The following is a 22,783-nucleotide window of genomic DNA, read 5'->3' on the forward strand; positions in this document are numbered from 1 at the left end:
ATTGAGTTTTTTATGAATAAAAATAGTTTCTTAATGATTTTTTTTGAAAAAGTCCCCTCAAATTAAAACACGGTTTAAGCTTAAAATATTTGCATAAAGATATTAAAAAAAAAAGAAATTGAACGGAATCGTATTGATGAGATTTTTGATGATGTTTTTTAACTTTTTTCAAAGATTGGCATAGGAAAAACTTGAATAACTGAACCTAAACTCTTCCGATTTAGACTTAAGAGGTGTCATTGGAAAGGTATTTTCTCACCCTTTTGCATACAACAGGGAGTCGGTAACGTCGATAACTATGTTTAACCGGAGATTAGTGTTAACCAGACATTGAGTAACCGGCCCTTACATCGCAAAAGATCCGCATTGATTTTTGCGAATGCGAATGTTAAAATTAATGCGGAAGCTCCGCGGTTGCGAATGCGAATGCGAATATTCGCGACAACTCTGGTACAAACAAATACCGAAAATACCGAAACGTATACCTTTTTGGGTGTTTTGCTGAAATTCGGCTGATTGAATTTTTCGCTCAATACGCTTTCCTACTGCACTTCACAGATACTTTTTCATGGCTAAAAAAATTAAATAAAATTATGGAAGCGACTGACGGAATTCGGACCCGGCACCTTCTGGAAGCTAACAAATGGCGGCACGTTCCTCTGCACGTCCAGCCACTGTTTAGCTTGAAGAAATAAAATACAATTATTGCTTCCAAATAACATTATCTTTTTCGAACGTTTCGAACATTTTCCACATACGCAAATGAATGAAAATTTAAGTCGTTTTCTATTCGTTTCCGAATACGGAAAATTGTACTAGACTGCAGTCACTGCACTGCCGGAAAAATTTACCGCTAATTCGGAATTATCTCGGGAATTAACTCCAGTTGATCCGGATTAAGTCCTAGAGTTAATTCCCAAACTTAACTCGGATTAAGGGAATTTTCGATGACAGCACTGACCAAAACTCAGAGAGCGTAGAATACAGGGAAAATTCAAAATTAGCATCGGTAATGCAGTCACCATTCTAATTCAAAAAGGAATCCAATTTAAAATGAATAAGAACTTATTTTGGTGACTGCATTACCGACGACAGGATGAATGTCTATTCTAGTTTGCAGAACAACTTTAAAATAAAAAATACAGAAGTTATAATTGAATCAATAAAAAGAAATTAAATGAATATTCTACGGGCCGTGCGATTCGAACCTACGAACTCGCGGCTCGTTAATCCGCATTACTGCCGTCTGTCAAGGCACGATTTTGATCAGAGTAATTGCGGCGTTAATCCGGATCAATGTTGCCGTCTGTCTATGCTTTTACGTAGATAAACGAAATTTAAAAGCATATCTTATGTCTTTTAATGATTTTGAAAGAATTTTGTGGAGAATATATCTAGAAATTGTTATATTTTAAGCGCTTAAAATAAGTTTTGTATACTATTTCTAGTAAAAGTGTTTATTCATATATAAATTGCACTGCATTTGATTTTTAGTAATTTGATGTGGTGTTTAGTAGGGTTCCATCATCTTAAATGTTTAGGAACCCCTGGTGTACATTGTACCACTTCAGTGCTTATCTAAGCAAGAAAAGTGCGTGTCATTATGACTTTTAAAATGATTTCAAGAATTATCACGTTCCATCATTATCACAACGAGGAAGATATAAACCCTGCAAAAATCGTTGGACCATGTAGTCTATTTGTGGTAAATTGGAGTACTTACAAAAGTGTTCCTCTGTCATGCTGTAGCGGACCAACTCGTGTCTCTGCGCCAGCTTATTGTTTGTTATCCGATCACTGCTCGTGTTTTAACGAAACGTGATTGAAGTTGAGCATTTGAAAGCACATTTGCATGTCTGGCTATAGCTGAACGTGTAGAGATGCTCGCTGTTAGTTCTTAGCTCCCAGCATGTTCGGGTTCGAATACCGTCAGAGGCAACATGTAATTTTTAATTTTTGTCTTGGTTTTTATTAATTTCGAAAAAGCATTTGAGAATTGAAGAACAAAACCGTGTACAAACGAAAAAATATAACAACAATGCCATTGTTAATATGTTGGAGTAGTTTTGTGCTACTCTGATGTAATGCAGGGATGGAGTATATGGTCCTGCCCTAGGACATCGCAATGTTAATTGGACCATATTTTTTGTATGAATTGTGGTTAATTTTGGAGTACTCTTTGGTCCTTAGGGAGTACTCTTTACACGCATGCATGGAGTAGTCGCGATTTTTGCAGGGAAACAGTGTAGCGCCTGGAATAGACGTATTTGTAAGTATGTATATATGTATATACATAGATAAGCATGTATAGACGACATATTCTTCGATATGTATTTATGTACAAACGGTATTGCTCACGCTATAAAAATGGGTAATAGAGAGCGAATACGTTCCACTTTTGGATCGTAAATTCATTCTTCTTCGTGCGCGAAACATCCCAGACTTTTTTCCGGGCACAAATGTGTAAATAGTCAAATTTCCATAACAGCTGTTGTGGAAATGGAAAATGCCACAAAAGTTTCAGAAAATGTAGTTATTTGCTAATTTTATTAGCCATATAAGCCCAAAATACAATAATGCAGTGACAGTGGCAGTGGCAATTTTTCGAAATCAGCTGTTTTTTAGAAAGTGGGGTGTCCAATGAAGCGACTCACAATACAGCAGTGGCAGCTGGCAGTACTGCTCAGTTTAGGCCAAATTCTAAATTCACTGCCACTGCCTTCATCGCAGCAAACTTCGGAAGAAAAATGCTGCCATAATTTTACTGTAGATGACGATCTCTTAAAATTAATGAATTCAGGTGATATATACAATAGTGATTCATTTGATGATGAGGAATATACACTCGATATAAATTAATGGTGTTAACTAGTCTTTCGTTTCTTGCGATTTTTTAAATAAAGCATGGGAATTTTCACTAAAACATTTTAGCCGTTTTTAGCCGCTTTTTTTTGCCAATCTAGCCGGTCGGCCCAAAAAGTTCTGGCAACACTGCTGATTTAAAGCAATAAAAAAATTCAGTCTGTTACGGCATTTTTGCATTTCAGCGGCTACGTGAGTTAGGAAATTTCTATATTAAGGTAACGATATGTTCGTATGGGTCTATTTTCGGGACCCAGTGGGCCAGCTTATTCCTCCAATTTAATAATTATTAATTATTCGTCAGTTTATTCCAATTTGTAATAGTCCAATCTGAGAGTTGCACACTGGAGTTACCAATAGTGGCCAAAACCTCGAGCATTTCAGAACTTTCTTATTTTATTTCAGAGTTGGCACATCGATTTTTTGTTTAATTTTCTGAAATAGAACGTTTTTGAAACCTTTTTGAGATAGGGCGTTTTCGAAAGGCTGCCGAGATAGGTCGATCTTCCACTCAGCAGTCGAAATACTAGTTACAACGTCCTACAAAATCACAGGCTTAGAATATGTACCGTTACAGAGACACAAATAATTTTTAAGCAAAAAACAAAACCGACTTCGATTCGCATATAAACATTTTAGAATACCGTTAATTTCTTCATGATCCAATTATCGGCTCAAAACCAAATTAGTATGAGACAACCTCTGCGGTACCACCTTTCATTTAAAAAAAAGAATTAAGGATATCGCATAGCGTGTTCCAAACAAAAAAAATATATATTTCGACGAGTATCAAATTTTTATAAATCCCTACTTACAAAACCTTTTATAACTGAATCATGGTATATACATATGTATGTATTTATGAATGTTTAATGCTATATTTAAATAACAGATTACTTTTATTTCTTTGTATTACGAAAACAGAGTTTATAAAGTGAGTTACAATTTAAATCTTTGTATGTGCCATTATCCATGGAAAATAAATAGCACAATACAAATATCGACGTTTATTCTTCTTCTCGCAAGACATGCTTATTCTTTTCTGATACGAAGGGCACTTTTCCCGGTTTTGAGTGTTTGCGAACGTTCGCTTCCTTCACCTTCTCTTTGTTCTTAATAGCGCGCATTTTGCGTTGAGCATTCAACACGTGTTTCGGCACTTGACGATGCCGTGCAATACGCTTTATTTGAGGATGAGCCGCAAACTTTTCCTTTAATTTCTCCTGATAATTGAAAGCAACGCGCTCACGTGGTCTTATTACGCCCAGTTTTTCCGATGCATTCGATTTCCACATTCTAATGTTCATTTCATCCGACCCGGAGAATATATAACGATTGTCTAGAGACCAACCAACGCATACAACATGTTGCATACGTTTTGTATGATAAATCTCGCGCGAATGACTGTGGTGCACATTGTATATACGTATTGTTTTGTCATAGCTTCCCGAAACGAATTCTTTGCCAGTAGGGGAGTAGTCAACATCTGTTACCGCAGAAACATGATCAAAGTGAATTTTCAGTGGGTTGCGCAGCTGACGGGTGTCGAACGTATAAAGACTGTAAGAAAATTAGGCAAGGGTTATAATTAAATAAGTTTATTAGAATAAGGCACGATTGCGATAACCGAGGCGACAAATTTTGACCAGTGCAGTTTTGAAGCAAATATAACGGTTTACTTTTTATTGATGGGAAGCGAAAACTACGGATCAAAGGTCATATTCAGATTTTTTTTTTAATTCTATTCAATATATTTAAAAATTAAATAGTACGTAATACACATTAGCGCACACACGGGGTGGGTTTTTGGGGTTCAAAAAGATTTGGATCTATATACTTTGAAATTAAATAAGCTTTAATATAGCACAAAAAAAACAACAAAAAGTGCGCAGCTTTTAGGTGTAATTCACAGTAGAATATCGATGCGACTTAAAATTGTGTCCGATTTCACCCATAAATTTGCAGATAACTCTTAAACTAATAATTTGATTGCAAAACATTGTATAGCAAGTTCATGGGGATTTCGAAGACCTTTAATCTGGCGGAGAGCTTTTTGTGGTGTTATAAGGAGAACCGGATATTTTTGGAAAAAATTGAAAATGTTGTTTTCTCAATTTGCTGTTTTCTCAATTTCGCAAATTCCACTGGATCACAAATTTCAATTTTGAATTTTGTTCTCCATATGCCACTGTCCAATTTGTATGTAGAATCGCTCGCTGATCCCAAAAATCGAGCTAATTTTTTTCTGTATACGTTTTCGAGATGTTTGCAATTTACCGTTATTCAACTTAAAAAAAGAGTGGTTCCACTTAATCACGTATATCTTAGAAACCAATTGAATAATCGTAATACGATATAAAGCAAATTAAAGAAAATAAAATTCTCCATAGAAATTAATTAATCATTCCACTTGCACTTGCATTTGAAAATTCAGAGAACCATATGCATTCAGGGAAAAAAAATTTTAACAAAATAGTTGAAAATCGTAAATTTTATAGTCATTTGCTATGTAAAACAACTCACAGAATCTGCATATGAGGTCAAAAAAAAAGTATAATAGGTTTTAAGAACATTGGTTTACAGCAAAAATGTTCTACAGATGCCACTATCCAATTCCTATGTAGAATTGCTCGGTGAATCCGAAAATCGAGATAATTTTTTTTCTATGGATAACTTTTCGAGATATTTGCAATTTACCGTTCAGTTAAAAAAAAATACTGGTTTCACGTTATCACGTATAACGAACCAATTGAATAATTGTAATACGAGATATGGAATTCTACATACACCGTATATACATCACTTTTCGATAGCCCTGATAGTTTCTGAGAAATTAATTAATCATTTCTGACACCTCTTGCTTTCAATGCAAACACTCTATATATCTAATTGCTTTTCCATTTCTTGTGCGTCATTTTATATGAATTTTTCGTTTTTCTTGAGAGTTTCCAGCCCTCAAAAGGAACAGGCAAAGCTTTAATTTGTTATTTTTTGGTTCAGTCAAGATTTTTACAAATTTATTGAACCTTATATACCAAATTAAATGCAATAACTTGTACTTTTTAAATAATATACATTTCTTTAGCCTTCTGTAATCACGTAATTTAAAACAAAATAACTATTTTATGAAAAACTTAAGATTTTTTTTTTTTGTTTCTTTAGTAATCTTGGCTTTAAATTAAAAAAAAAAATAATATAAATTAGGTACACGAACTGAAAGATTAAATAATTCTCTTTATTTTAACATCATAATTTTTTGTAATCGGTTATGTAGTTCATAAGATGTTAATATTGAAAAAAATCCAAAAAATTAACTTTAACACTAAATATCCTTAAAACTAGAAAGCCCCCGCACCTAAAAATGGGTATATTTGAAAAGTGGAGGAGCCCAGCTTTCCAATGGCACAGTCAAAATTTGTCGCCACGGCTATCGTAATCTATTAAAACTTACAGAATAGCGAAGAACTACTTCTCCCATAATGGGATCATCGTTTGCAATAACCGCTTCAGTCTGGATGCGGTCTTTATTTAAAAAAACCATTTTCAGTGTTTAATATCTGTTTAAACCAGGGACGGTAATCATGATTTTATTGAATTTTATTTATTTTTTATTCAAAGACAATTATTATTGATTTCACAGTAAGAGACTATCATTCGCCGTGTACGCTACTTTTTCGCTACGTTCTTTCCTACCTATAGCTCCTCTTTCTTGGTATCGGTATATGCTGACAAAAACTCTCTAGTCTTTTTCATTTTCTCTATCTATTAACGCATATATGGTTCAGATAGGTATACACTGCAGTAATTAATAAAAATGCGCCGGGGCTTTTAATTTCAGTTCCAAAGCCAAAAAGAAACGCATATTATATACAATCAACGACCACCCGGAACTTACAACCCCTAATATCTCTTTCCCTAATCCTTAATTCGTGGTGTCAGCTACAAATGAACAAAAACCGCTATCACATTACTCCTGTTTTGCCGTCCATAGATCGTTACAAGTAATTAGTAAGGACATCGAAATCAAATCGGAATTAAGAGATGGCAGTTTACTCCTCTTAACTAAGGATATAAAACGGCTGACAAATTCATTGCCTGTAAACAGCATCCAGGCATACGTGACATAAAGTGTAAACTCCATGCAAATTTAAACTCGGTAAAAGGCGTATTAACCCTGCAAACCATTTTTTCAGAGTATTCCGCATTGTAAAGAAATTTTAAAGAATTCGTTAAGATTTAATTCGATTTTTTGCCGCATTTTCTAAAATGAAATAAATTACGCACACTTCCATTCCTTTACGAAATTTCGGAAGAAAATCTGTGAAGCAACGAAAATAATGCTGCTATGTGAAGAATATCTTTCAGAATTTTTCCAGAATTTTCTTTATTTTTCGTACAGAAATTTCTTTACGAGTTCGTGTCAACCNTCCTCAGTGGCTGAGATTCACGCTGGTCATACAATATTATGCTTCTATCGCTGGCACAACACGAAATTAGAGACGTCTCAACCTGGTTAAAAGCGACTGCATGCAATGTGTCTACACCCCACTGAAGCGTTTTTAACGGATCATTTCGATTTTCATCCCAAATTGCACAAACTTCTCCACAGGTGGCGTAAGTTTGATCACTTCTATGATGTGATATTCCTGTGAGAATTGTACGTGACAAAATCGTATTAACCGGTTCTTCGTCTTCACCCACATCTGGGGGGTTGGCTTTCCATACTTTAATGGTTTTATCATCACCCACTGTGAAAAAACGATCTCCGTGAACAGTGTACACAATACCTCGAACAAAACCATTGTGGGCAACGAAATCTCGCACACTTGTACGATTCGCTAAATCCCAAATTCTAATTTCGCCATCGTAGGCGCCAGTAGCAAGGACTGAGAGTTGTTTAGGGTGCTTTGCAAAGCATGCAACACCATCCCGATGCCCGCTTAAATTACCAACAAATGGTTTGGCGAAAACACGCTCCAATTTGGTGGCATTCAATGCCCGCACATATTCGCGAGTAGTCTCCAATGGATGTAGCTCAGGATCGAAGTTTCGCGGCACTGAAAGATAACTTGTTTGAATCAAAATGTTACGAATGTATTACTTCCATACTTCTATGATTTTGTAATTTGGTTTCACGAACATATTGGTCCGGATTCCTGCTAATCATTTTCACTTTCATTATGTATGTTTATTTATAAGAAGCCACTTAGCTGGAAACACGCATCAAAATCCCAAATTAGTTATGTCGGAAAAACATCGATGCATCGAAGATATCGATGTTTTGCTTCGATGCATCGAAAATTTTCCACTCGATGTATACATAGTCGATGTATCGATGCATCGATGTATCGATGTTTTTTGAAAACTGACATCTCCGGTACATTGAACCGTCATTCCAATTTTCAAACGAAAAGAAATGGACCAAATTTGGTCCATTTGGGCCAGAACGGCAACCGTGCTTCTGGATTATGTTCCATTTTTGAGAGCAAACTTTTCGCTTATTCTCTAATTACCGGATCCGGTCCGGATTGNAGTATCGATGCATCGATGTATCGTTGTTTTTTGAAAACTGACATCTCCGGTCATTGAACCATCAATCCAATTTTCAAACGAAAAGAAATGAACCAAATTTGGTCCATTTGGACCAAAACGGCAACCGTGCTTCTGTATTATGTTCCATTTTTGAGAGCAAACTTTTCGCTTATTCTCTAACTACTGGATCCGGTCCGGATTGGTAAGGAAAGAACCTAATGTCTGCGAACAGCGACCTCACCCATGAACCAATTAGAACAGATCTCCGGTTGAGAGGCAGCCATTTTTAATAGCAACTGAGAAATAAGTGTGTGACGTTCGTAAATGTGAAGTTTGCTATTTTGTTTTGCTTCTTTCTTTATGTATATTTTGTCGGTGGTTTATTTCAGTGATTTTTAAGCGATTTTAAATAAATGTTTTGTGCAAATGTAATTAAAATGAAGTGCGCGGTGATTGGTTGCAAAAACACGTACAAAAATAATAAATTGCTAGTAGAAGTCTGAAATGCGACTATGAATAGAAGTGAATTTTAAGTTGCAACTTTATTAGTTTCGACTTAGTGGCTGGACTATGAATACGCGCCCGTGTTTTTCACTTCACCAGGGACCGATTGACCGTGAAGGTATTACGTTAAGGAAAGGTGGGTCGCCATTTGAACAAGGTTGGGGGCCACTGANATGTCTGCGAACAGGGACCTCACCCATGAAGCAATTAGAACAGATCTCCGGTTGAGAGGCAGCCATTTTTAATAGCAATTGAGAAATAAGTGTGTGACGTTCGTAAATGTAAACTTTGCTCCTTTTGTTTTGCTTCTTTGTTTATGTGTATTTTGTCGGTGGTTTATTTCAGTGATTTTTAAGCGATTTTCAATAAATGTTTTGTGCAAATGTAATTAAAATGAAGTGCGCGGTGATTGGTTGCAAAAACACGTACAAAAATAATAAATTGCTAGTAGAAGTCTGAAATGCGACTATGAATAGAAGTGAATTTTAAGTTGCAACTTTATTAGTTTCGACTTAGTGGCTGGACTATGAATACGCGCCCGTGTTTTTCACTTCACCAGGGACCGATTGACCGTGAAGGTATTACGTTAAGGAAAGGTGGGTCGCCATTTGAACAAGGTNTTTAGTTCCGACTTAGTGGCTGGACTATGAATACGCGCCCGTGTTTTTCACTTCACCAGGGACCGATGGACCGTGAAGGTATTACGTTAAGGAAAGGTGGGTCGCCATTTGAACAAGGTTGGGGGCCACTGACTTAATTTATCGATTTTAAATTTAAATGCAATTTATCGATGTCCAAGAAGGAGTAAGTATCGAGATTTTATAACTGCACTTTCCATCTACTTGCCGGTTATGTCTTATTTTTCATAATTAAATTATCCTATTTAATTTTAACAATGACTAAATTGGAAAAGCAAAAGGAAATAGTCTCAATTACACATTTCATAAATCCTCATCTATTTTGGTTCCATAAAATTGACGCTTGTAACGACGACTATCGGAGTATACTGGAAATTGAACGGGAACTTGCAGAATACTACAATGATCACCAAGCATGGACAAAGGCGCAACGCCGTCCACCCATAAATGCCATGGTAGCTGTTAAATTCTTAGCTTGGAATAAAATGATACGTGCACGTGTCGATCATATTGCTGGCTTCGGCAAGAACGTTGCCGGGGGCGAATTTGTAATGTGGGCCATAGACTATGGGTTTCCTTTCCAGACAAAGACTGATCAAATTTATAGACTACCCGAAAAATTGACTACGCCTATTAATTATGTACGTTGTGGCGGCTTGCTCAANTGATTTTATAACTGCACTTTTCATCTACTTGCCGGTTATGTCTTATTTTTCATAATTAAATTATCATATTTAATTTTAACAATGACTAAATTGGAAAAGCAAAAGGAAATAGTCTCAATTACACATTTCATAAATCCTCATCTATTTTGGTTCCATAAAATTGACGCTTGTAACGACGACTATCGGAGTATACTGGAAATTGAACGGGAACTTGCAGAATACTACAATGATCACCAAGCATGGACAAAGGCGCAACGCCGTCCACCCATAAATGCCATGGTAGCTGTTAAATTCTTAGCTTGGAATAAAATGATACGTGCACGTGTCGATCATATTGCTGGCTTCGGCAAGAACGTTGCCGGGGGCGAATTTGTAATGTGGGCCATAGACTATGGGTTTCCTTTCCAGACAAAGACTGATCAAATTTATAGACTACCCGAAAAATTGACTACGCCTATTAATTATGTACGTTGTGGCGGCTTGCTCAACGTCCTTCCAGCTGAAAATTTTTTTATGAAGAATATGATGGTCAAGACAATTTCAAATAAATGGGATCAGCGGGCTTGTGAGCTTGTTGAGAAGGCTATAAATGATTCTGAATCCATAATGTTCATTAAAGAATATAGTCTGAACGGACAGGAGTGGGGAGAACTTGTTATTAAAACGAATATGGGTGTTAAATATCGTGTAAACGATCACTTAATATCGTTGCATTTGGCTGCTGATGCTGGACCAAATTTTCGCGAGGAGTGCTTAAAATTAAAAACTAATAAGATTTTTCCATGGATGTGCAATAATGGTAGTAGTAAATTTCATACAAATCGCGCATATCTGTATCCTGCAGTTGTTGGCATAACCCATACTGAAATTAAATGTCCCAAATTGGAGTGTGACAATGCTGCAAAGCAAAAAGTTGAAGAGTGGTATGAGCGAAATCAGTGTTCGTCTGGGCATGAGGCAGGTCTCCTCGATACCACAACTGAGTACACAATGACGGAGGGATCAGTGATTGACGCTGTGTCCATTCGGAAATACGATCAGCTACTAGAAGCCGATCTAACTAAAATAGAGGAACATGAGGAAAATCAGCACATGCAGCTGGCCGGTGTATTATCAAAATCGCGAGTGGAAAAATTTGTTGAAGGGAATGAACGCGAACCCCCCCTTCCAGACAACTTAGATTTTGATATGAAAGCTGGTAATACGAGATCCAATCAAACTATAGAAACCACAGACAGTGAAATAAGCGCAATTAAATATATACATTTGGATGATTCCACCGCAAATACCACCGATGTTTTTCATTCAAAAAAGACATCTCGTGACAACAAAAAATATAGTCCCACCAATGTCAATCCTTGGACGGCTACAACATCCACTAAATCAATTTCCGATGAAGGCAAATATGACCCCGAAAACAAGTCAACAACAAAAATTACTGTAAGCATGTGCGCAAATAACTATGGAGCATATCATCGTTTAAAATACAAAACCGCGTATCGTCATTCTGCAAAACCGCGTAACTGACATTGGCTGCCAAAAATTGGATTCCTTTTCCATTCATCCTGAATTATACTAGCAAGAAATGCGATAAAAAAGAAAACCATTTCGAAATATGAGTGTTTTTACGCTCTAGAAAATAATTTCTACAACTTCACATACGCGGTTTTGCATTTTGCTGATACGCGGTTTTGCATTTTGTTGATATGCGGTTTTGCACTTTAAACGACGATATTCATAAAGTCGATTCTAAAGTAATTTCACTATTATTAACTTTAGTTTCGCCATCATTTTGTCTATAAATACGCCCCTATGGGTAAATAGCGTCGTATAAAGTACAATCCTGCGTATCGTCGTTTAGCAAAACCGCGTAACTAACGTTTTTCGCCAAAAATTGGATTTGCTCACACAAGCTTTTGGCTCAAGCCTTATCCATTCGTCCTGAAATATACATGCCAAAATGCGGCTTTATAAAAAAAGGGAAGCATTTTGCAATATGAGTGTTTTTACTCTCTAGAAAATAATTTGTGCAGCCTCACATACGCGGCTTAGCATTCTGTTGATACGCGTTTTTTGTATTTTGTTGATATGCGGTTTTGCACTTTAAACGACGATATTCATAAAGTCAATTCTAAAGTAATTTCACTATTATTAACTTTAGTTTCGCCATCATTTTGACTATCGTTAAACATCGTTATCGACGTTACCGACACCGTATTATATGTATGGAGTCNTGCGGTTTTGCACTTTAAACGACGATATTCATAAAGTCGATTCTAAAGTAATTTCACTAGTTATTATTAACTTTAGTTTCGCCATCATTTTGACTTATCGACGTTACCGACACCGTATTATATGTATGGAGTCGATAACGATGTTAACCGGTGATTAGTGTCAACCAGGCTTTGAGCATCCGGCCCTTAACAAATTCCATATGTGACAACTCTCAAGCAATGCGAAGTATGCATAAAAGAGCCTATAGTGTTAACTAGACATTGAGAAACTGGCCCTTAAGATGAAATTAGTCAACGACGTAGCGTAAACGTACGTAGCAACATATCAAATTTACTGTTGATAGAGAGAGAGAAGCAACGTCAACGTCATCGTCATGCGGTGGTCAGTTTTCGTTAACACGCAAATCCCATAAGGTAGACCGGGTCAGTGTTATCGTACGTTTACGCTACGCCGTTGACTAATTTCGCCTTTAGGGCCGTTTTCACCATCTCTGACTAACATTAAGGGCCGGTTGTTCAATGTATGATTAGCACTAATCGGAAGTAGAAGCTCTGGTTATATACAACGACTGCTTTATCGATCGCATGTTATATGCATGATGTCGAAAACGTCGATAATGATGTTTAACCGGCAAGTAGAGATAACCAGACATTGAACAACCGGCCCTAATCTTCAGTTAAACATCGTTGTCGACGGTACCGACCCACGACAATCGCCTCACGTANTTACTGTTGATAGAGAGAGAAGCAACGTCAACGTCATCGTCATGCGGTGGTCAGTTTTCGTTAACACGCAAATTCTATAAGGTAGACCGGGTCAGCGTTAACGTACGTTTACGCTACGCCGTTGACTAATTTCGCCTTTAGGGCCGTTTTCACCACCTCTGACTAACATTAAGGGCCGGTTGTTCAATGTCTGATTAGCACAAATCGGAGGTAGAAGCTCCGGTTAGATACAACGACTGCTTTATCGATCGCATGTTATATGCATGATGTCGAAAACGTCGATAATGATGTTTAACCGGCAAGTAGAGATAACCAGACATTGAACAACCGGCCCTAATCTTCAGTTAAACATCGTTGTCGACGGTACCGACCCACGACAATCGCCTCACGTAACCTGAACGACCCAGACTTATATCTGGGCGAGGACTGTCACTTCAGTAACACTCCCAAAAAACTCTTTGGGGAATTTGTATGCTGTTACAACAACCCCATGTTACATGCGATTCATAAAAATTCAATTCATTTCAGGAAAATTTACAAAAGTTCGATGAAATTTCTGTAGTACAAGAGGACATTGGTTCATTTGCAGAATATTTAATCACATTACGAAATCAGGTAAATAACGCAACGAGCAGTTTTGTTATTTCTGGTTCGATTTTAAATTAATTAGCCAAGTTCTGCACTTCCGAGCGAATTTCAACCAAATTTAATTTGAATTCAAAGGGACTTTGGTTAAAATTCACTCGGAGTGAATTGCAGAACCTGCCTGAACATACAAACATAGCGCAAAGTATGTTGACCTGCTGTTTTCTTTTTTTTTACAGTATCTTGAGAGAAAATCAGGCAAACAAGTAATAAATGAAAATACCAACGTGCTACCAAGAGAGGTCGCGATTTTGTGTTGTCGGAAATTGAATTATGTCCAATAAAATATTTGTTTACATTTAATTGCAGGCAAAGCAGTCGAAAGATGGTATTAATTTAAAATTTACAACGTTGACAAAATCAAAAAGAAGTGGCAAACGTGAAGTACGGAAATTCTACTTTTTTTAATTTCAAGTTAATAACTTATTTAACTTGCAGTCAAAAGATTTANTCCGGAAAGACCCAGACTTATATCTGGGCGAGGACTGTCACTTCAGCAACACTCCCAAAAAACTTTTTGGGGAATTTGTATGCTGTTACAACAACAACAACCCCATGTTACATGCGATTCATAAAAATTCAATTCGTTTCAGGAAAATTTACAAAAGTTCGATGAAGTTTCTGTAGTACAAGAGGACATTGGTTCATTTGCAGAATATTTAATCACATTACGAAATCAGGTAAATAACGCAACGAGCAGTTTTGTTATTTTTGGTCCGATTTTAAATTAATTAGCCAAGTTCTGCACTTGCGAGCGAATTTCAACCAAATTTAATTTGAATTCAGAGGGACTTTGGTTAAAATTCACTCGGAGTGAATTGCAGAACCTGCCTGAACATACAAACATAGCGGAAAGTATGCTGACCCGCTGTTTTCTTTTTTTTTTTACAGTATATTGAGAGAAAATCAGGCAAACAAGCTATAAATGAAAATACCAAGGTGCTACCAAGAGAGGTCGCGATTTTGTGTTGTCGGAAATTGAATTACGTCCAATAAAATATTTGTTTACATTTAATTGCAGGCAAAGCAGTCGAAAGATGGTATTAATTTAAAATTTACAACGTTGACTAAATCAAAAAGAAGTGGCAAACGTGAAGTACGGAAATTATACTTTTTTAATTTCAAGTTAATAACTTATTTAACTTGCAGTCAAAAGATTTAAACACAACTTTCCATGGACTACGAATGATTCCCGCTGGATATGACTTTATGAATTTGCATGACTACAATGATCAAGATCATTGGCATTGTAAGAAGAGTACGATAAATGATCGTGTACCCCACAATGAAATTGATTTACAGGATTTTGGTAACCGTACATTCTCTTAGACCACTACACATTTCAAGGACTGCCAGTACTGGAAGCCTTTGTTTTCATATACAATATATATACGTATGTAGTATGTATAAAGGTTATAAAAGAACATTTAACATTATTTTCAGTGAAAATAAAATTGATTATTTTCGCTTTATTACATACATATGTGTTTCGAAAAAAAAATTATATTTATGGTCGATTATGTACAGCAACACTACAACACAGAAAACTATAGGAAAAAAGTTTTTGAATTAAAAGATTCTTCAGGTTCATATAAGTTTCCCAATTAAAAAAATTATATCTGCATTAGTTTAAAAATGTGTAGGACTGACTTGAGGATCAGATTGAGTACTGATATAGTTGCAGAAATATTATATACAAACCAAGGTATAAAAAATAATGGTGATACTTTGTTTGAACCGCAAGAACAAATTTACCGATTGAATTGGAGAATGTAATTAATTTTTATGCTAAGTACCTGCAAATAGTAAATAAGAAAACTTTGAGTAATTTGTTCGGGTTTTGAGGATTTTTCATTTGTTTTTGAGGAATTTAGTAATTTTTTTTTGTGGCAACACTGCGCGCCTTGCTAGTGGTCTGAAACAGTCGGTCTTTAGTCTTTAGAAACCATTGATAACTATCGATAATATTTTAAACTTACAATTTGTGTTTATATTGCGCCTGGCGTATTTGTAAAAAATATTTCTTACAAAATCAGTAAATAGCAATCTTAGAGTGAAAGTTTGCCAAGTCCATTTTTAGAAATTTTACATGATGAAAAATCTTCTTATTTCCATTTTCTTCAAACATTTTTCAAAACTTTTATGAAAATATTTTGCGTGATTAAAGCAAAGCAAAACTTGATACGAATTAGGAGTCGTTGCCTATTAAAATAATTCGATTTGTTTTTAGAGCTTCATTCAATATCAGTTATTTTACTTTATTCAATATCAGATATTTTCCTTTTTCGGTTCTCTTCACGAAACTATCCATATTTTTCACACCCGCTTAAACAGGGAAGTTCTGGTATATAGTTGTGTTTTTTACAACTTATCCAGTAACTTGTCAGCAACTCTCCAGTAACTTTATTTCTAAGAATTCGCTCTCATAGAAAAAATTTACAAAAAAGTACGCGAATGCTTTTCCAGTAATAATTTGCAAGTTTCATGAGCAGCTGATAAATCGGTTGTTTATTCGCAGCAAATTCCTAATAAAACAATATATTTTGTATTTAAATAGGTTTATTTTGTGAAATTCAACAATAAAAACCCACAAACAGTTGACTTATTAGTTTAAATTTCATCCAGCAATATGCGATCAGCCGTTTTTCGTACTGGCAAATTCTTACAAGTAAAAATTTATCCAGTAAAAACTAGCAACTTCAACTGTCATTTTTCGCTCTCTCAATTTCCCCTACTTTGCAAGTTTTTGCGTACGAAAACGCCAAAACATGAAAATTCGTAAAAACTTTTACTGGAAATGAATAAACAAACGCAACTCATAATGTGAGAACAACAAAAGCTATCGATAGTATTGAAAACTATCGATGGTGGTACGATAGTCAAAAACCATCGATAGTGTCATCGATAGTTTCAGACCACTACGCCTTGCTGCGAATGCTGTGTTGATGTCGTGTCGTAGTCGGCGTCGGCAAATATGAAAACGCCCAAAAAAGTGGTTGGAAAGAATACCCAAAATTAAAATGCAATTAACTTTGAAACACATAAAAATTTATTTCAAAACTAAAAAATTCTGAATTAAGAAATCGAATAAAAACAAATCAAACAATCAATGAAAATTTAACTCGTATACAACACAGTCAGATTTCTTAGAAAAACATTTCGTTTTATGAAACTGAAGTCCATTAAATATTAAAAGGCTTGTTCTAAACTTATTCAATATTCAGGCAGGTTCTACAATTCACTTCCGAGTGAATTTCAACGAAAGTCACTTTAAATTCAAATCGAAAGGGGGTTGAAATTCGCCGGAAGTGAATAGCAGAACCTGCCTGATTGATGTACCTTTGTTGCTGCATACATATAAGTATGTATGTACGTATATAAACTTACTATGTAGATTTGACAGTATTTAGCTACAAATCTATTATGAACATACATGTGGGAAGCCGTTTTCGATTCGCTATTTTTCTGCTAACGAAAATGTTGTATGGTAGAACAACAACATAGCTAGCGAGCATAAGCGAACACAGGCGCGTTTAGTTATAACTGCTTAGATTGTTAGGTGTTGTTTTAATCAATGCTTCGAATTTAACGGTTTGCTACTTGCCATGTAGTTGGCAAATCGAAAACGTCTTATATGAATTTCTATTTACATTGGTGTTAACATAAAGATTATCCAGTAAATTTTGTTTAAACATTTCATTACTAAATGAACAAAGATCTATGTGAATATTTCAGTCAGCAATCAGATTTTCTCAATTTCCCAAAGCTTTACAAATGCACATATGTATGTAATGCAAAAACATATCATTGATGCAAAAAGCCCTTTTTGGCGAATATAAAATTTTACAGAAGCAAACAAGATTTTAAATTTTTTATACGAAAGGCTCTTAAGATACCAAAAATCTCGTAGTTTTTAAGATTGGTTTTGAGTTTTGTTAAAAAAAGCGTGCTTCAGAGACGACAGTAAAGGAATATTAAAAAAAAAAGGCATTACTAAACAAAAAAAGGTAAATTGGCACTTTTGCATTAATAGCTATGATATATGTCCATACATCTAACTTGATGAGCTCTGGTTATTAAGGATCTCTATGTTATAATAAACAAATTAAGTATGTACACCGTCCTGCAAAGTTTAGACTCACTTGGAAAAATCGTTTTACGTTTGTATGGACGGGTCGCTACCAAAATACCATTGTTGCGACCGGTAAACGTTCGTAAACGAATCAAATGGGCAAAAGAACATAAAAATGTATCTATTGAACAATGGAAAATTGTTTTTATGGACCGATGAGTCCAAATTCGAAATTTTTTGGTAGCAAACCGCGAAAATCTAATGAACGGCACTCACCTCAATGTGTAAAGCCAACAGTTAAGTTTGGCGGTGGCAGTGTGATGTTATGGGGGTAATTAAAGGGATAACTATATAAAAAAAACCTACTTTTCAAGTGAGTCCAAACTTTTGCGAGGCAGTGTATATTCGAAAGAAAATATGTATGTTTTATGTAGTAAATGCACTTTGCAACAATTCGCAATTTCGCAGTTCATGTCTCCAACAGTTCAAGATCCGAAAATGGGTTGCTCCTATCTCTCTAACTCAACTTGAAAGAAATTTATCTATTTGACATCTCTTTAACATTTGCGCCTCGTGCCGCTCTACATGCATCTTTTCATGTGAATGCAATTCAGATACATTTCTAAAAAGATGCGCACAATAAAAACATTGTTGAGAAGTAAAAAACATGGAAAACGTGTGGTGTTCATCTGACGAGAGCTTCTGTTGGTCGGCTGAATATTCTATTCGTTCTGGTATTGTCTGAGTGTACCTTTTAATATTATTTTTATTGACATTGTTGGAAAGATTTAATCGCTTTTGGTCCGCTAGTGCTAATAATTCTTGCAGCCATGTAGCTTCCATAACTTCTTGGCCTTTAATTTCCGAATTTTCTCTTCCGTCAAACTTTGGATCTGGCGGTCCCCTATCCATACGATTAGACAATGAATATTGGCGACGTGGTTTGGCACAGTTTGCCTTGGCAGTAATTTTGCGCTTCTGTTTAAAAATGTGCCGTTTTCGCACATGCTCCTCTAGTTCATGGCTGTCGGCAAAGCGCAACAGACATATGTCACATCGTATATGGCCATCCTTAGACGTATGTAACTGCAATATATGCAGGTTTAGCCGATGAAATCCTTTGAAGGATTGAGCACACAACTTGCAATTGTAGCGGTGTGTTGGCAACTGCTTCAGTGGTGGTTTCACTTTTACTTTAACAAGTGCTGCTTGGATAGCTTTTTTAGTTAGTTTACGTTCGCGACGTGGCTGCGAATTTGCGTTTTTCTGTGCATTAGTCTGTTGAGATGCTAACTTTTTCCTAGTGCTAATTTCTTTTACAGCTTGGACAGGCTTCGGTTTTTCTAATTTAACTTTTGGCTCTATACAATTTTGCTTCGGTTTTCCAGGTGCTACTACTGGTCTTGAAACAGCAGCGATTACAGAATCTGAATGTGAATTATCAACTCCTATGTTCTTCTTATTAACTGTTTTGGTATGTGTGCTTTGATGTTTCAGATAATTAAAGTAGCCTGTAATTATTTTGTGGCATTGTAAGCACTCGAAGAAGTACTGTTTTTTCTTGCTCATTTGATAAATACGTGTAGTTCGCTGCAACTCTTTTTCTTTTCTGGCACCACAATTGGAGAATAAATTCCGAACATGAGTAATTTGGCGAAAATGTGATCGACATTCTGCAGCTTTATGAGACTGTAGCAAGTGCCGCAAGAGCAACACGTGCTGTGCTCCACATTTTTCCTTGCATATCGGACATTTGAGTATCTGCATCATTGGATCATTTAATGATTTAGATTCTTCAGCATGTTTTTGCATAACATGTTCTTTGTGGGTTTTAAAAATGGCGTCAATGCAGCCGCATAGCTGGCATTCGTAATACGTATATCGCTGCATGTATCGCAACCTTATTGTCATTGCAGAGTCCTGCGAGCAACGCGGACGCTCCGACAGGACTTCCCCATCGTAGGTACGATGCTTGCGCCGCATGTGATGTATCAGTCGTTGACTGGTGGCAAATTCAGTCTGACAGACTGGACACTTAATGGCAGCATCCAGACAGTTGTTCAGTGGAACATTTCCTTCTAATGGTTGAGTTGATGGTGTTTTTGGCAAATCACTGCTTTTTAAATCTGGTGAAATCTGCGTTGTGCTAACACATTGCTCTTCTGTAAGTTTTGGTGTAATATTTGCTTTCTCTGGACTATACTCTGGGTCAGTAACGTCAACATCAGAGTCATTGTCGCTTGAAAGCAAACTGAGACTGGCAATTAAATTTATCTCGCGGTGCTGATATTTTTCCTTCCGACATTTTTTTCGTTTTCTTGTTTTATTCTTGGGTTTTTTAATATCGTCGGGATCGACTTTGCGGAATACAATTTCTTCTTCATCTGTATCTGGTGTTATTTGCGGAGTCAAAAAGTTCGAGCTACTTACTATACCTGTTGTTGTCAATGGTACCTCCTCATCATCATCTAAGTCAATAACCGCTACCACTTTATATGAGGAAATGTTATCACTTATAGGAGAAGCAACATTTTTCATTATAGTAGTGGGTGTGATTGAGGTAGAAATGTTAGTATTCATAATGGTGCTGCTGGTATTTTGATCATCATTCTGGGATGGGCAGGTCTTTACATTTGTTTCCGACTGAAGAATGGAGTTTGGTGTCGACGCTAATGGCAACGCAGGTGAGGGAGTATTCTCGCGCGACGTCAGCACTTCAATAACTTCGTCAACGCTGTTAATAGCTACACCAGCTGTAGCTGCTACCAAAGTTTGTTGACGTAGAGTCGATGTACACCAATCACTCCCACCACTGCCTGCGCCAACGGACATTAAACGTTTCATTATGCGTTGCTGCTCCACTTTCTCGAAAAATAAATTGTACAACAGGTCGTCATCATCGACGATTATCCTCTCTTCGTTATCTTCATTCTCGTCCAGTCTGTGGAAGTTATGAAGCCGCTCTTCGCAATCATTGCAAATGTTGCCTAAGGTAGGCGTTGTGCACAGCAACTGAAACAATAAACAAAAGTTCGGTGGTTTCCACAAGGTAAAAGATATGCTAATACCCCGGAGGGGTTACAGGCTTACCCCATCATTACATCGTTTTCTACTAAACTTTCGGAGCTCTTTCACAGTGTATTTAAGATTCTTCTCAGTACGGCAAATACGACAAAAGTGCATGTTAGAAACCAATTATGTTGCTGCCTGGCTTAAAATTGACTACAAAAATTAAATTATGAATGAATGTGAAACATAAAAAGTAAAATTGACAAAAAAGACAAATAGCAAGAAAAATGCTATCACACTGCAAAGGCGCGTATATGAGTTTGCGATTAGCGGCGAACTGTCAGTTGTGTTTATTTCGAACGGATAACAAAACAAACAAAAACAGTACCATAAAGACCGTGTCAGACGTGGTAAGATTTTCCAAATTGAGAAAAATAAATTTTATTTCCATGTGTGAACAGCCAGAAAGGTCTTTCAGCGTGTAAAACACGAGGAACGTTTGTTTCACACTTAAGTTACAAATATGGTTGATAACCATGATTCAATTATAAACCTTTAATTATTGAATCATGAAAAGTGTCAAACGATAGGCAGGGTTGCATTTGTAAACAAAAACAGACAGCAAAGGACATTAAGCGCCACGGAGACAATCAAATAAATACGTCAAGCATTGCATATGTGTGAGATTGGCTCGTGTCTTACCCGCAAACGTTCAAATAAACGCGTTAATTCAACAAACAATTTCTTTTTCTAGTCCGCGCACTTGCTCACCACGACGATCAGAAGGCAAGTGCGCTTTTTTTTGTCAAGCAAAACGCGAGTCGGTTGATAAAGATATTTGATCGTCTCCATGGCGCTTAACATTAAAAAAAAAAATGGAAGTAGTTACAGGAAAAGTGGGTTTTCGTTATAAATTGTCAATTTTCGATTATCTATCAAAAACTCCCAGTTCTAGCAAAAAAGTTTAAATCTATTTTCTTGATAAATTATCAAGATTGAAATTCCTATTGACAATTATAATAATTTTTGTTATTAGAAAATATTTTTCTATCAATTAATAACTGCATGTGCCGATATTCTCGTTTTCGTTGTTGGTGTTTCCAACAGGGTAGGAGTATGATGTAATGTGGAACGATTTTTCGTCATCTTTTGGCAAATTTGGTTTGGAGATAAACCGGTTTCGGCGTCGTGCCATCTTCAGTGTCATTTTTCGTTCGGAATGTGCCGATATTTGAACCTGCGACTCACGGAATAATAGCACTGGCATACAAAAAAAGTGGCGGGTGCTTTTAACCGAAATTTCGAGCTATTTTTTCGGTTTATCATAATGTACTGTACGTGTCAAACGGACCTCAGATTCGGATTCTGTGGGTCGAAATACATGTCGGTAGGTGGAACAGGTAAAAAGCACGGGACATTTTTTTTTTGTGCCGGAATAATCAAAACGATTTGTGGACCTTACCAAAAATTGCCAGATGACCGAATTTTTACACCATTTTTACTGTAGAATTCAAATATCGCAAACATTCAAAAGTTGTTTCAGAAGTGCAGCCCGTGGTGCTGCCACTGTAATTCAAATATTTCCAGTATTCTAATATGAGATGACTCTAATTTTATCGAAGTAAATTTGTAGAAGTGTCAGTAGTGCTGCCACTGAAACTCGAAGGGTTTTTATAATTACGCACAGGCAAAACATAATTCATTTCTTTCTAGCAATGCAAATAGATGTGTGGTTGCAAAAGTTACCAAAATAAAATAAAAGTTACCAAGTTACCAAATCGTTTAAAAGTTACCAATTTTGGTAGAAAGTTACCAATTGTGGCAACTATGGTTCCAGGTGATTTTTATTTTTTCTCTCTTGCTCCTCTCTTTCAAGAGAGTAATTTTGTTATTTGA

The 22,783-nt window shown here is 36.2% G+C and overlaps 3 protein-coding genes across 4 annotated transcripts; 1 reads left to right on the top strand and 2 right to left on the bottom strand.

The window, feature by feature from the left end:
* Window positions 1–3,742: 3,742 nt before the first annotated feature.
* LOC108369646 (DDB1- and CUL4-associated factor 13) lies at window positions 3,743–8,136 on the bottom strand. Its single transcript, XM_017624807.1, has 3 exons — window positions 7,972–8,136; window positions 7,274–7,919; window positions 3,743–4,428 (listed from the first exon to the last, which is right to left on the bottom strand). The coding sequence occupies exons 1-3, from the start codon at window positions 8,039–8,041 to the stop codon at window positions 3,870–3,872; spliced, it is 1,275 nt and encodes a 424-aa protein (XP_017480296.1). The 5' UTR covers window positions 8,042–8,136; the 3' UTR covers window positions 3,743–3,869.
* A 2,072-nt stretch (window positions 8,137–10,208) lies between these two features.
* Window positions 10,209–15,225, top strand: LOC108369640 (uncharacterized). Of its 2 annotated transcripts, none has more exons than XM_017624799.1 (5): window positions 10,209–11,641; window positions 13,690–13,776; window positions 13,986–14,048; window positions 14,116–14,190; window positions 14,956–15,225. In XM_017624799.1, exons 1-5 carry the CDS (start codon window positions 10,283–10,285, stop codon window positions 15,133–15,135), a joined length of 1,764 nt encoding a protein of 587 aa, XP_017480288.1. In that variant the 5' UTR covers window positions 10,209–10,282; the 3' UTR covers window positions 15,136–15,225. The 2 variants fall into 2 exon arrangements, with proteins under 2 accessions (XP_017480288.1, XP_017480289.1); XM_017624800.1 differs by lacking the exons at window positions 13,690–13,776; window positions 13,986–14,048; window positions 14,116–14,190 and adding exons at window positions 14,400–14,486; window positions 14,698–14,760; window positions 14,828–14,902.
* Window positions 15,226–16,913: 1,688 nt separating this feature from the next.
* LOC108369643 (uncharacterized) lies at window positions 16,914–21,386 on the bottom strand. Its single transcript, XM_017624802.1, has 2 exons — window positions 20,969–21,386; window positions 16,914–20,890 (listed from the first exon to the last, which is right to left on the bottom strand). Exons 1-2 carry the CDS (start codon window positions 21,059–21,061, stop codon window positions 18,401–18,403), a joined length of 2,583 nt encoding a protein of 860 aa, XP_017480291.1. The 5' UTR covers window positions 21,062–21,386; the 3' UTR covers window positions 16,914–18,400.
* Between the last annotated feature and the right edge of the window lie 1,397 nt (window positions 21,387–22,783).

Source organism: Rhagoletis zephyria, unplaced genomic scaffold, assembly GCF_001687245.7.
Source record: "Rhagoletis zephyria isolate East Lansing unplaced genomic scaffold, Rhagoletis_zephyria_1.1 Rzeph_scaffold_03787, whole genome shotgun sequence".
In the NCBI taxonomy this organism is placed as follows: domain Eukaryota; kingdom Metazoa; phylum Arthropoda; class Insecta; order Diptera; family Tephritidae; genus Rhagoletis; species Rhagoletis zephyria.

What these genes read in the sequence shown, in the direction of transcription:
- LOC108369643 (XM_017624802.1), bottom strand. Translation starts at nt 21,061, where the DNA reads ATGCACTTTTGTCGTATTTGCCGTACTGAGAAGAATCTTAAATACACT. An exon ending in GAAAACGATGTAATGATGGG is followed by an intron (nt 20,891 to 20,968) that starts GTAAGCCTGTAA and finishes TTATTGTTTCAG; the next exon opens with TTGCTGTGCACAACGCCTAC.
- LOC108369640 (XM_017624799.1), top strand. Translation starts at nt 10,283, where the DNA reads ATGACTAAATTGGAAAAGCAAAAGGAAATAGTCTCAATTACACATTTC. An exon ending in AGTCAACAACAAAAATTACT is followed by an intron (nt 11,642 to 13,689) that starts GTAAGCATGTGC and finishes AATTCATTTCAG; the next exon opens with GAAAATTTACAAAAGTTCGA. An exon ending in TAATCACATTACGAAATCAG is followed by an intron (nt 13,777 to 13,985) that starts GTAAATAACGCA and finishes TTTTTTTTACAG; the next exon opens with TATCTTGAGAGAAAATCAGG.